This window comes from Epinephelus moara, chromosome 21, assembly GCF_006386435.1.
Source record: "Epinephelus moara isolate mb chromosome 21, YSFRI_EMoa_1.0, whole genome shotgun sequence".
NCBI lineage: Eukaryota > Metazoa > Chordata > Actinopteri > Perciformes > Serranidae > Epinephelus > Epinephelus moara.
This window is the reverse complement of record NC_065526.1, coordinates 8,232,835-8,246,876: the sequence shown is the minus strand read 5'-3', so window position 1 is coordinate 8,246,876 and position 14,042 is coordinate 8,232,835. Positions and strand designations below refer to the sequence as shown.

Here is a 14,042-nt window from a genome sequence, read left to right as displayed (position 1 = left end):
AGATAAAATCGAGATTGAGTCTGTGGAACTTTGAGTGATATGGCAAACAAAAGGCATTTCCCTTAGTTGGTAGCAGCACTAATTAGGTGATGAGCTCATATGTGGCAGGGTGGTGCTGCAGGGTGTAAAGAATCAGATGTTTTTATTGCTCAGTGTTGAAGTGCTAAGATAAAACTAGTTGAATGGATTGTGAGTACTGTAAAAAGAAAGCCCCATTGTGCACACATCGTACAGTTACTATTTGATAAGTTGAATATTAGTCCATATATTTTCTGTCTCTATATATTATGTCATGTTCTTGAAGGTGGCAAAGGCAAAAACACGGAGCTGCTTCCACCGTACATTTAAATATTTACGGTGGCTCGTGTGCATGTATGAACAGCTCCATTGTGGAGGTAGTGATGCAGTTCTCTGGTATGCCACCAGAGGGAGCATGTCTTGCAGCTGTAGTTGTATGGGACTCCTGTTGCAGTATTACATAATGTGAGTCCCCAGGATGTGATTCTGCATGAGTAATCTCGTGTGTGAAAGAGAGAAAAATGGAGGCACAAGTGTGTCTGTGTGAGGTTTTCAAAGGCTTATAGATTACTGCTGATTACAAACGATTAATTAACATATGAGGAATATAAAGCCACTTGATTGCCCGTGTCCCCGTTTCCAATGGCTTAAACACAAAACATTAAATAGTATCTGCTCATATTGTGTCTGTCACAGGGCCAGAAGTGTGTGTGTCTCACAAATGAATGTGCTGGCTGACACTGAGGATGTTTATGCATTGATTCATTGATCAAGTCAGAACTTTTGGTACATTTTTCTGAACTATCACGCCTGTTTTCCTGCTGGCCTTCTCATCCCCTGTAGTTTGTGAGCCATCGTGGGCTGACTCACTAACAGAATGTTAACTACTGGTGAAAGATTTTAGCCACTCTTTGGCTGTGCTCGGAGCTATTTCTCAGTTTATAAGGAAAGAGTGGGAGTTGCGCAGCTGAGCACACTGTCACTCTACCTTCTCTCAGTCTCCCTTTCTCTCACCCCCTCTTTCTTTCTTTTCTTTCCTTGGTTTTTTTTTCTGCAGCCATGCAGCTGCTAGGAGACAGGAGCAGCATGAGCAAACAGGTTTCCTCTCTTTAGCTGCTTTTATCCACCTCCCTAAAACCACGCCATTTCCCCCCATTGAGATTTTTTTTGTTCTTCTCTGAAGCAATTAATGATCACGCCTATTCAGAACTGTTGTAATACGGGCAAGCATTGGCTACAACACCGTCTGTTCTGCTGTCATAATGGTGATTCACATGTCTCCAGATCTCGTGACAAACCTCCCAGTTTTGCTCTCATTCTCGTACACAGCCATTCTCTCTTCTCACCTAAATGTCATGAACAATTTACTGCTCAGTCAGGCACTCATTGGTAGGCTTTGTAGTTGTTGTTTTTCCACAATTAAGGTTCAGCCTTCAGTATAGTGCTTCTTTTACTATAAGAGTTTTAATTCCCTTTCTTCCTTTGTAGTGTAAAACCCCAAAAGTGTAGACATGTCTACAATGTTTATTAGTGCTGCTCTTTATTTTTTGTTTACTTTACAATTTAGATGCTTTAATGTTTTGTATTTTATACTTGTATAATGTGTACTGACCTGTTTCTTTTCATCAGGGAGACAACGGAATAGGCTGGAACCCATGGACACTATTTTCGTGAAGCAAGTCAAGGAAGGTGGCCCTGCTCACGGAGCTGGGCTTTGCACAGGTAATAACCAATCATAAAACAGTCTGTTTCCTTCATAAAAGCATATTTGAGATTGATTGGGACGTTAAGTTCTCAGAAGTCATGCCATTACAAGAACCCAGGCGTAGACCTGTAACTGATGTCATACAGAAAACTTCCTCTAAGCTATTGCACTGACGTTGTAGAGTGTTGCAAGCAGAATGGAAAAAAACGCAAACAGTGCAGTTTTCAGTAGTGGCCTGACAGTACTCATGCTGTGAAGCAAAACACTAGCCAGGCCCTGTAGTTTTGGGAAATGCTTCTTTATTAGGTAGACATCCCAGTGAATTTATGTTCTAGTCGATACTGGGAACCTTCAGCATAGTTACTGTACACTTCAACATCACAAGACAAAAAGCTTACAGTGTTTTACTACCCCTCTCCATTACTGATGTCATTACTGCTGTTTTCTTACCCTTATTAGGTGATCGACTAGTAAAGGTGAATGGAGCAAGCATCATCGGGAAAGCCTATTGTGAGGTTATATCCTTGATCCAAGACAGGTGAGGTTCAGTATAAATTCGTTTGGATGATTGTGGTCAGTCTGTGTATTTTCCCTGTATTAAATCTCTTGTCCACCAACAGTGGTGACTTCCTTGAACTTTGTGTGATGCCAAAAGATGAGGATATACTGCAACTGGTAAGTTTCTCAATCCTGTTTTCCAAATGGGGTTCATGTCATATGTACCACTCTATTAAAACAAAAACAGTTTTGAAAGTAAATTCAGTTTTTAAAACAGAAATTGCCAACTGTTTATAAAGTACCACAATATTTTCCATTATACCTGATCTCACAGAGCTGCTCTAGTTTAGAAAGTTCATGTTGGGACAGTAGTCATGAGATGCAGGGAGCCCGCATATCCCATCAGAGTTTTCTATCTAGGCCTCCTAATCAGGCCAGAGCGGCCTTCCTGTCCTCAAACCGCTGCTAACACTACTGTCGAAATGGCCTAATTGAATTGGTAGAGCAAGCATTATCTAAAACACATATGCAGACATATTGTCATGGAGTTATATAGACAGCTACATCCGTATGGATGATATATTTTGGCTTGTTAAATGCACAAAGGTAAAAGTTTATTGAGCTAAAACAAATTGTCTTAAGTCTGTTCCACACAGTACAGACCTACATTAAACAGCTGAGTTGTAGAAAAGTTTTTATGCTCATTGCTCTGGCTGCTCAGGTCCTCAACATACTTAGACAATATGGATCACTGCCGCACACATTGAACTACATATGGCAACCTTAGTGGTTTGTTAACTGTTGCAGATGAAGTACTATCAAAAGAAGCAACATAAGTAAATGAATTCTAATTAAACAGAAAACCAACCAGGAAATGAAGTGAAACAGATTTATTTTCATCTTGTAACTAATGTTTGTGTAATCATTACGTGACTGTGTAGTGACATGGTCTTTCCATTATGACTGAGATCTCTATGACAGCTTTCACATTGGCTAATGCAGCTGCTGTTTGTCAGACGTCAGAATAGATAGTTTTAGAGAAGTGGCAATGACACTAAACTTCCATGAAGTTTAAAAGTAGCTGAAAATTGGTGGGGTGATATGGCCCTAAAATAATATCACAATCTTTCAGGGTATGATATTCTTGGTGACATGAAAAAATGCTAAAAGAATATTCATTTCAAGAACATACTATTGCAGCAAATTACATGTTGTAATTTTATATGTCAGCATAAGCTTAATAGTTTGCCTTCAAATATTCAGTAAAAGCTAAACAAAAATTATCTGTCTGCTCTTTAGTTTTTAAAAAAATAGTAACTCAGAGTGAGGTTCGGATTCTATGAATGAAATATGAATAGTACAACAAACAAAATAAATCACAAATTATACATCTAAGCAGTTGCCAAATGCAGGCGATTTAGCTACTACATTGGTACGAAGACTGTCACACATTCACATACATTAAGTTTTTTGTCGAGCTTCACAGAGTCTTACGACAAAATGATCTGGTGATGCCGATCCCCATAACCGTACTGTTCTCCCGCGTGCACACAACGAAGACAAACGGGAGACCTGCTGTGCTGCTGCCAGAGGAGCCACTAACTGAGTTCACTCCAAGCAGCAAGTCGCTAAAATGGTCTAAAAAGTCCAGGGCTGTTCTTAAAACATTAGGGAAGCCCAACCTAATGGTGCCACTGGTTGCACACTACAGAAGGCGCTCCTCTTTTTGGAACTTAACTCCTCCACCATAGAGCTGGTAGAAATTTTGCTTTCAGCCATGCTTGTTGTTGTTGTGCGTAACGGTAAGACATTTGGTGAAGATTCTCAGTCATCCAGGTCCGAGTAATCTTAAAGGGGAACTAATGTTTTTTTTCAACCTGGGCCCTATTTTCCGATCTACTTTTGTCTAAATGAGTGATAGGATGTTCAATATTTGACATTTCTCCAGTACGAAGCCAAGGCTGACCTGCCTGCAGCCCGTGAGCACATGCTATATTAAATAATAGGGCACTCAGACAGCGTTAAACAACGTCAAAATACGTCTACTAAAAGTGCATGTTGTTAGTATGATTATCCGACAACATAACGGAAAGGAGAAATGAACGTCTCTCCTCGTCCGCTCTTCAGTTTCAATGAGCTCTGCATCCGTGTACATCCGTGTACTCCGTGTTCAAATAAATACGGGCAGTCATCAAATTCAGATGACTCATCCAGATCCAGTTGGTCAAAATTGGGTAAAAATTCAGCCTCGACTACTCCAACAGAGTAACTCCTCACGTTTGTAAGGCCATTCCAGCGGTAATTTCCCGCAACAACTCAAATCTGGCGAGAGGTGAGATTTCAGAGCCAGACTTTCACTCTCTGAGTGAGTGTTTTGACTTGCCACAACAAACATGAATTTTTACCCGATTTTGACCAACTGGATCTGGATGGACCATATTTATTTGAACACAGAGTACACGGATGCAGAGCCCATTGAAACTGAAGAGCGGACAAGGACAGAGAGAGAGAGAGAGAGGGAGCAGTGTTACTTCAGTAGCACATATACTAAAATTGCAACAGGCAGAGGAACATGTCCGAATCCAGCTAAAGGTAAACACAGACGTTCATTTCTCCTTTCCGTTATGTTGTCAGATAATTATATTAACAATCCAAGCCTATCTGTGTGAAAAAATGCACTTTTAGTGGACGTATTTTGATGTTGTTTGACGCTGTCTGAGTGCCCTATTATTTGATATAGCACGCACTCATGGGCTGCAGGCAGGTCAGCCCTGGCTTCGTACTGGAGAAATGTCAAATATTGAACATCCTATCACTCGTTTAGACAAAAGTAGATCGGAAAATAGGGCCCAGGTTGAAAAAAACATTAGCTCCCCTTTAAGTGATATATGGTAAACAACTGGACTTGCTCGAGTTTCTTGAAGACGTTTCAACTCTCATCCAAGAGGCTTCTTCAGTTATAGAAATGAATAGAACTGAAGTCCAGTTGCTTATGATATAGCATTAAGGTAACAAGAAGACGGATTTATGTCCACAAATATAAAGATATGATGTGGGTTTTTTTTATCATATTAAAAATTGTACCAGTATTATCGTTAACGATATGATATGGCACATCCCCACTGAAGATGTGCACATAAAACACTAAATGTTTGATTATTAAACTGAAGGCTACAGATTATTCATCAGAAAAAACAAATGTTTCATAACAAAGAATAAAACATTTTGGCTGGAAGCTTATTGTCAAATGTGTCTAAATACCAAAGACTGAGATCCTTGGGGATATGAAGATGTGAACTGAAGTTGAGTCTTCAGTACAGGAAATTATTAATTGAATATTTTTTTAACTAAAGCTAGCTTACATTATTGGGTGGTGGTAACTTAGCTGCATAATTGCAGCAGTGTTCAATTTCAGGGCAGAGATTCTCGTGTGGTTCTCACGCATATATTTTTTAGTCAAATTTGTTAGTGCAGCGGAGCCATCGGCACGGTTTTTGATGTCTTAAATCCAAATAGGCTTCCCATAATGTCTTTGTCTTTTTTGTCCTAACCAAGCTTTGCCAAGACAGTTTCAATTTCAAATGCGGTTTGCATGACCCACAAATATTTCCAGTGCAGAGATAAGCCCTCATACCTGTGTACACTTAAGATCTCATCATTAACCTTTTATGCATGCTGCAGGCAGCTGTTGGCAGCAGCAGCTATGCATTCTGCACATTCAGGGCGAAGCGAAGGTGCACTCATCTGCTCCATATCTATAGCAAATAACATTAAGTGCTTTGTCAGGATGCGCTGGAATCTTCTCCCAAGGGCCTATTGTTATCTGACAGCCTGTATGAATTATATAATGAAAGAGCATGGTTGTTAGCTGAAATTTTCCCTTGTGCATCCTCCATGTCCAGAATGAATCCTCATAATTAACTTGATAGATAAAGATCAATTAATCATTTAGGAGAAAAGCATCCAGTATTGCAATGTCAATATATTTTGTTGTAACAACCAGTCATCTCTCTCTTTAAGCACCACACCCTCCCAAAAATGTATCTGAAACATTTAGAACGTGATGTCAGTGCGATATATTATTTAGATTTAACACTCCATCATGAGTCAATAAAGATTAAACATTAAACCGTGTGTGTCACAGAAAAAAATACTGCTCAGATCCACTTAACCCTCCTCTTACATCTATTATTAGTTATATTTTTTCCCTCTCTGATATCCAATTGACTGTTACTCCACCCCTCTTCCCTGTTAGGTCCTCCCTCTCTCTTGCCATCTTTTCCTCTGTAACCATTTCACAGACCACTGTATCTTACACGTGTGTTGTGAAAACACTGGCCACAGTATTGCATCATAAATGGCCGGCAGCCACACACAAAAAAAATATCTATTAATGTAGGCAGGCAAACTGATGAGGGCTGTCCATAAGAACAAGAGGATTATCGGAGATGCTAGCAGGATGACATTACACTGTAGGAGGCAGCACACACTTACTGCTTGGAGACAGGCAGCAGTTGCTTAGCAAAAAGACAGAGAGAGTGTACATTCAGGGTGCAGAAAAGGGAGGGAACTGAACGCCAGGGAAGCAGAGGAAATACTGAGCAGGGAAAAAACACAGAGGGAACAGCATGAATGATGAGCTGAAACCAGGAGATAATATCAGCTGACTGCCCTGTGTTTAGAACAGGTTGATGCTAAGGGAAAGGGAGAGAGGAGGAAGGAGTGGGAGGGGGGGAGCTGTACCATCACAGCTGAATGTATAATCAGCAGCTGCTGCTTCTGTCATGTGAGCAATAGCAGAGGGAGGGTGGTAGAGAGAGAGACATAGACTGGAGGCACCTTGTTCAGTTAGCGTAATATTCTGGCTGAAGATGGATAGAACCATGGAGACTTAACAGCAGCATGAGAGGCGAGCTTCTGCTCCTGCCACCTTACCCAGGACAGACTGACACAGGCAGGTCGTAACGTGGCAACCCCTGCTCCATCTCTGCTTCTTCATCCCTCTGTACTGCTGCTGCAGCTCTAGTATATTTTTAGCATGTCAAGCCCAGTCATTGCTGGGGCTGTTTTTTATAATGTGTGCATTTTGCTCTGCTGGCATCTTTTTCTCTTCCACCCTACCTCCCTTGATTTCTTCACACTCTCGTTTTCACATGCTGTAACGGCAGCCTTTTTCTCTGGAAACTACTAATCTGGTAAGCAAACAGCAGACTGGGCACCCACTTGACGTTGACATGTTGTGCTTGCTGTCTCATTTTGCATATGTCATGCATGTCAGCGTTGTCATTACAGGATGTGGTCTTCAGGTCTTACATTATTGCCGTTCAGCTGCCGTGGTTGACTGTTGAACGGTCAGCTGTGTGTTGGTGATTCAAATGTGTAGACCGTAGAAATGGCCGATGCACTGTGCCTGCAGTACCTGTTAGATTGAGCACTGGAGTGGCATCCAGCTGGCATCTCAGCGAAGCCTCGCCCCTTCTTCATCCTCCATGCCAGATGTCATTAGTGTGATAAAGGCCAGTGACCTCTGAACTCTCTTGCACACTCATGCTTACAGAGGGAGGAACAGAGGCTGGTACTGATTGTTGTGGCACACACACAGCTTTATGTAAGATTGTAATTTGTCACCAGGTAGCAGGATCAAAGTCCTCATACCTTTACACATCTTTTGGGTTGTTGTGTGTGCGATATGTTGCGAGCAGCAGGTAGTGAGGCTAACGAGTCCTTTGAAAGCTTTAATTGTGTATTTATGGAAAATGAATTTATGAGTATCTGCAGTGAAATAGTGTAGGTTTTCAAACTGTGGATGATAATCAGGCAGGCTAAATATAGCACTTTCCTGTGAGGGATTGACGACCTCCTGTCTGTCTGAGGTTATAGTCCGTCAGTCTGAGGTGGGAAAATGAAGACACTGGTTGCCTGTCACCATCTGTGTCATTTTTTACTGTAGATTTTTATATTATCATGTTTGTTCGAATATGTCGAGTGTTAGCTACCTAAATCCTTATCTAACGTGTATTGATTGTTACACAATCTTTGCTAAAAATGACACAGTGCGGGCTTAATATTGATTCAATGCAAATAAACACCATTTCACATTTATTTGATGGTGTTCGTAGTTATAGTAGATATTGATGTCTTCCATAGATTAACATTTTTTTCTTCATATTTAAAATTGCAGTTCTTGGGCAGCAAGAAATCGTTATCTTGAGAATACAGGCAGGAATAAATGAGAGACTGCTGTACCATTAAAAAATTAGTTTGAAGCACCATATCTGTCTGTTAGTGGAAAACATTTTCTAGTTTGGCTTATGTGGTGTACTATCATCCGGAGCAGTGAACATTACCATGAGAACTCTAAATAAGGAGCAGATGAAGACCACTGACACCCCTGAACTGCTAACGCCTCCGCTCACTCATACTGCAACATGCACTGCCCACACACATGCATCCAGAAGCATTTGTAATATCACGCTTGACTTCTCTGTAAGCATATCGTAGCACACTGTTGAATATTACACACACTTTGAAATGCAGCTGTATCTATTGTAACGCTGCTTTGTTGCTCTGTCTCCAGGCCTACTCCCAGGATGCCTACCTCCGTGGCCGCAGCAGCTACAGTGGAAATGCCTGTCACATTCCTGAGCCACCCCCAGTATGCTACCCCAGAGTAGACTGTAAGCCTACGGGCATGGCCCAGGCGACAGACTCAGCAGCGCAGGTCTGCCGAGGGCCAACAGCACCTCCTGACCATGGGTACCGCAAGGAGATCACAGTGCCCCCGTCTCCTCCTCCTCCTCCTCCTCCTCCTCCTCCTCAATCATATCCAAAAACCCAGATGGCAGTGTGCATGCGCAACGACAGTGTGAGGACTGTGGTGGTTCCTCCTGATGCAGCCCAAATGGGGCGCATGGGTCCAGCACATAGGATAGATTACGTGGACCCTGTCTTTGTCAGGGGGAGGCCTGGGTCCCTGGCCCAGTATCCCCACCCTCGAAAGGCTGATGTCTATCCCAGTGGTCCAGGAATGGCTCCATACGGAGGTCAGGCACCTCACTACCCAGGCAACAATCAAAACATTGATTGGCGTACTTACCAAACGTACAGGGAGTACATCGACAATAAAGGAATCCATTCCCATGCTAGTCGGACTATCCAGGAGAGGCTGGACAATTTACGAGGTTCCAATCAGACCACCTTTGTTGCTCCTCATCACATTCCTCGTGGAGATTGGGGCCATAAGGGGGTACGGCGGAGGAGTACTTCCCATGAACGGTCATACCAAGGACCTCCACCTCATTTTAAGATTGCCCCACGCAGTGTTTCGCAGGATCGCATGACCAGTGCAGAGAGAATGGGCCATACCAGGAACTGGCCTCCTAGAAGTGTGTCCCAAGATGGCCTAATGCACAAAGTCCGGTCACACTCTACGGACTATGTTGACACTACGGAGCTGGCTCGGCCCGCTGAGAGGAGAGGAGGGTACGGAAGGGCAGACCAAGGTACGAGGCCCAGCAGGCAGTCTGTCCCCAGACATGCCATGCTCTACAGGCCCTCCACTGGATACAGTGGTGGCATGAGAGGGGCACCGAACCCTTCTCTCTACTCTAAAGCACCAGATTCTCTTCAGACCCGCTCCTCACCCATGCTCTTAGACAGACACTCACATTTTGGAAAGAGCACAAGTGCTGAACATTCTCTTGTTGACCAAAGAGTTGCTGTCAAAGGAAACCATGCAGCCCACACTACCAAACAAGGCCAGACCAGGGTCCGGGCTGAAACCATGCAGACTATTGAGCCAAGCAAAGATGCAGCATTGGTAGGACAAAGGTCTTCTTCATGCTCCACCCCGAAACAGATGCCTCAGAGGCCTAGCGTCCTTAAACCACCGCAGCCAGACTCACAGAGTCAGGTGAATGGGCGAAGCCCCACAGAGACTGGGGTCATTCTTAGGGAGAAACCCCCATCTGGAAAGAACCCCAGCCCTCTGCGGCAGCACTCCTACATCCTGGCGGTAAACGACGATGGACCAGATTCCACAGCAGATGTGGCGGCATGCTGGCTTCCCAACGATGCACGTCGAGAGATCCGCATCCGCCGCCTTGGGGAACAGTGTCACACCTCCTGCTCCAGCAACCTGGATGAGTCTCTGGATTCCATTCCATTCATCGGTAAGAGAATAATCAGTTGTAAACTTAGCCGCCCAGTGTTGTCATGGCAACGGCAGCAGGCAGTAGTAAGTTACATGAGGCAGGCTGGCAGTGCTGTTACTGTAGCTAGTTAAAGGGCTTCCACCACAGACACTAATAGAAAATAAATGGATTGAAAACTGACCGTGGAGCCTGTGGACCACTGTGGTTTCACTGTTAATCTGATTCAGTGTGTTATTGGTGTGTGTATATACAGCGCTGGGGAGATGTTCACAAATAAATTAATCTTCGTGGTAAGATGTTATTAATCAGGGTTTGTGGCATTCAGAGAGGTTTTGTGGGATATTCGGCTTAACTGGGGCGGAGTGAAGGATGACTTAAGCCTTTTGGAATATATTGAATTTCTCCTCTCAATATATTGTTTTCTTGGAGAGTCTCTCTTCAGGATGGATTGCATTACGGTCCAGTACTCCCATAATGCATTTCCTGATGATTAAATAGTTGTCATCATCAGCGCTTTGAAAAGCAGACAACAAAAGTGTTTTTATTGAGGTTATCAGACTATTTTGTTTTTTCGCTGCTTTGTATCAGGGTTTGGCAGTAGCACCAAACACATTTCTAAATCTAGTCTGAATTTTACAGCCAAAATTTTCAGTGTGGTTAGTCTTGTTTAAGAGAATCAGTTGTAATCAGTTCAGCAGTGAGAAAAAAAATACATAATTGATGGGAACTCTCTGCATGTTTATTGGTGTGCCTTGATGAGAGTGTAGCTATAGTTACATTGCTGGAGGCAAGACTGAGTGTGCAGATGGAGGACCTTTTTCAGTCCTCTGTCAGACTGAAAATGTATTAGTTTGTCTCTCTGTTTGTGTCTGTCCATCTGTGTTTTTATATATTGTATGTATTATGCTTGTCTGGGTGTCTGTCTATCCATCTGTCTGTCTACCAATGTTCATTTGAAGTTAATTATTGCTGTATTTGTTTCAATTCTTCTGTATAATTAGGCTGGTTCTTCAGTGAACCTCTGAGTAAAACGAAACTTAAGACAGATTTTAAATTGAAAGACTCAAGTCAGCATACTCTCGGTGGTTTTAATTTTAGTATATTGTCTCTGATGGCTGATCTACTTATGTTTTGGAAGGACTTAAAGGAAACAGTTTGTACTTTGCAGGTATACTGTGTGGAGGAACTAGGTCAAAGGCAGCAGCAGTTTTGGGAGGTTTTGGGTTGACCCATGGGAGAAGAGTTAGTTTCTAAGTTAAATCTGGGCCTTTGAAAAAAGTTCAGTGCAAAATAAATCCAACAATGTAGTTAAATAAATTTTACTTGAAAAGTGGTTGTTACTTAAATCTGTTCAGTCTGTTTCCTTCAGTTAATTGTAGGCTTTTAATAATCCACACTCAGTTGCCAGTTTATTAGGAACACCATCTTGAAGTAACACAGTCTAGTACAACAGAGGTGTGTATACCTGCATGAAGATTCAACTGATTTAACTTTGTAGTTTGTGGTGCTGCTGAATCGTACAGCTAAGAGGTGTTTTTTAATGTTTTGTCCACCCCTTCTATCCAGATAGGGGTTGGGCTCAGGGAATGTCTTCACTACAGAGTTATCAGTGAGGTCACTACACTTGTGGCTTACCAACAGTGTTTGTGTCGTTCCTTCAGTGGTCCATGTAATGTTGGTTGTTAAGGAGGCCTGACAGGCCAGGTGCAGGTGCAGACAAAGCAGGCAGTGACAGTGATGATGCCGCAATACCACCATTCTGGGCCTGGTGCCCCGGCTCAGGAGAACAGTGCCTTGATTATGTAAGCTGCTGGGCCTTCATCAATGGCCTGTTTGAAAGCCCACTGGTCCAGGCCTTCGTCGTGTGAGGTAATTTGGTCAATAGCCCAATCCATCATTCTATTTAGCTAATCTACAGACAGGTCATATATTTTATTTTCTCAGGTTTAGACGGTAAGGGCTGGTATTTTTCAGTCTATTTTGCAGCGTACCTGGACTTTGGCTTTTGCTTGTTAATTTTTTAATCATTATCGTGCTGTGCAGTCTAATTTTGGATACGCTTTTTGACACCTCTTGTAGTAGCTGAGTCTCTCTGAAGGAAAACGTTTAATGATGTTGCTGATGAACAGTCTGGGCCTGCGACAGAAGTACGGTTGGGTACCATTCACATTTGAAACTGCTGATGCTGGTACCTGGAATTTGGCACTGATATTCAATGCCACCGTTTTTCGGTGTTTAACTCTTTTTGTAATAAGAAAAATGTAATATTTGAACCAGCTGCAGTCAGCAACTGATTCTGCTCCTCGCCTCTATTCTCATCACACAGAGCTAAGTCTCTGTCTGTCTGTCTGTCTGTCTGCATGTGTGTATCTGTGTTTGTATGTGTGTGTGTCTGCTCTCTCTGTCTCTGTTTGGACACAACTGACAAATATGTGGGGTAAGGACATAATTTAAAAACGCAATCACACTCAGCAGTGATATTTGGCTATTTCTAAAATTGATCGAAAAATAAAATAGGTTGAAGCTATCAGCACTGCAGCAATAGCTTCATTTTTCTGGGAAACTCACTGAGCTCTGTGGCCGACTTCCTGGCTTTGGGGCTCCTCTCTGAACCAGGCATTCTCACCCAGGCACATTCTTAGGTACAGATATTAGGTGCAGATTTATTGAATACAAATTGGTAGTTGGTAGAACAGTTGTAATTCGGTAGGTACCCTTAAAAGTACCAAGTTCAATACCCAACCGGAGGCAGAACCCTTCGGGTGTTGTGATAGCAAGCTGCCTGGTGTATGGCCTGTCAGGAGAGTGAGCATTAAAACTCCAGAGACCTGAGTTGTTCTGTTCTTTTTGCTGCATTTGTGCCTCGTATGCAAAAGTTCACTGCAGGTATTTGAGTTTAGGTCCTTTGGGTTTGTTATGGACTTTGATGTATGCGGAGTATAGTAGAAGAGATTGGTCATCATATATTTTGGAGAGAGTAGACAAAAGTGAAAGACTTGAAAGAGTTGTTTCTCCTAAATAATGTTAGACAACTCTTGGACAATGTGCCGTAACATACAGAGGACCATCACTTTAGAATACTATTCCTTCTCTATCAAAACCTGCCCACCACAGTCAGTATTTAAAGTTACTATAAAACATACCTGTGCCTTAGTTAATGGGCTCAGTATGTGTTTATATGTTATGTGTTTTCTTCTGTCATTATGGTTATGTAACATGTATCCATAGTATTAGGATAAATTGCAGGTCTCAGAGGGGAGGTTTTACTATAAGCCCTTTGGGTTTTTTACCTCTCCTGCACAGTCTGTGCCATGTTCGTTTTTTTCATCACTTCCTTTGTGGCAAAAAACTGAACTAAACCTTAGTAAGGAAGGTGGCCTTGCAGACCTTGTTGGGGCGATGGTGACATCCTTTTTCCTTTGCCCCGTTTCAAAGTTGGGTACAGGCTGGAACTAGGACAGTTGCTTTTAAATTTAGCTCCAAAAGCCCCTCGGCTGCAGAGAGCAGCTTTGTACTCTGAGCTGTTTCAGGCTTGAAGTGCCAGGAGTGGGCGGTACTCAAGTGTTAAGATCTTCCTTTTCCCTCAAGAAACATGTCAGGAGATGATCTGTTCAGACTCTCAGCTGTGGTGTGGCATGTAAGCCATGGGAGTCACAGAAAGACTGTTT

The 14,042-nt window shown here is 42.6% G+C and overlaps 1 protein-coding gene across 2 annotated transcripts in view; it reads left to right on the top strand.

The window, feature by feature from the left end:
• The window catches only part of arhgap21b (Rho GTPase activating protein 21b), a 47,131-nt gene that overhangs the window by 16,354 nt on the left and 16,735 nt on the right, over positions 1–14,042 (top strand). For both annotated transcript variants that reach the window (XM_050032990.1, XM_050032989.1), the window contains exons 5-8: positions 1,648–1,740; positions 2,183–2,261; positions 2,344–2,398; positions 8,799–10,392. In XM_050032990.1, coding sequence (XP_049888947.1) covers positions 1,648–1,740; positions 2,183–2,261; positions 2,344–2,398; positions 8,799–10,392 — 1,821 coding nt within the window. The remainder of the gene's footprint in view (positions 1–1,647; positions 1,741–2,182; positions 2,262–2,343; positions 2,399–8,798; positions 10,393–14,042) is intronic.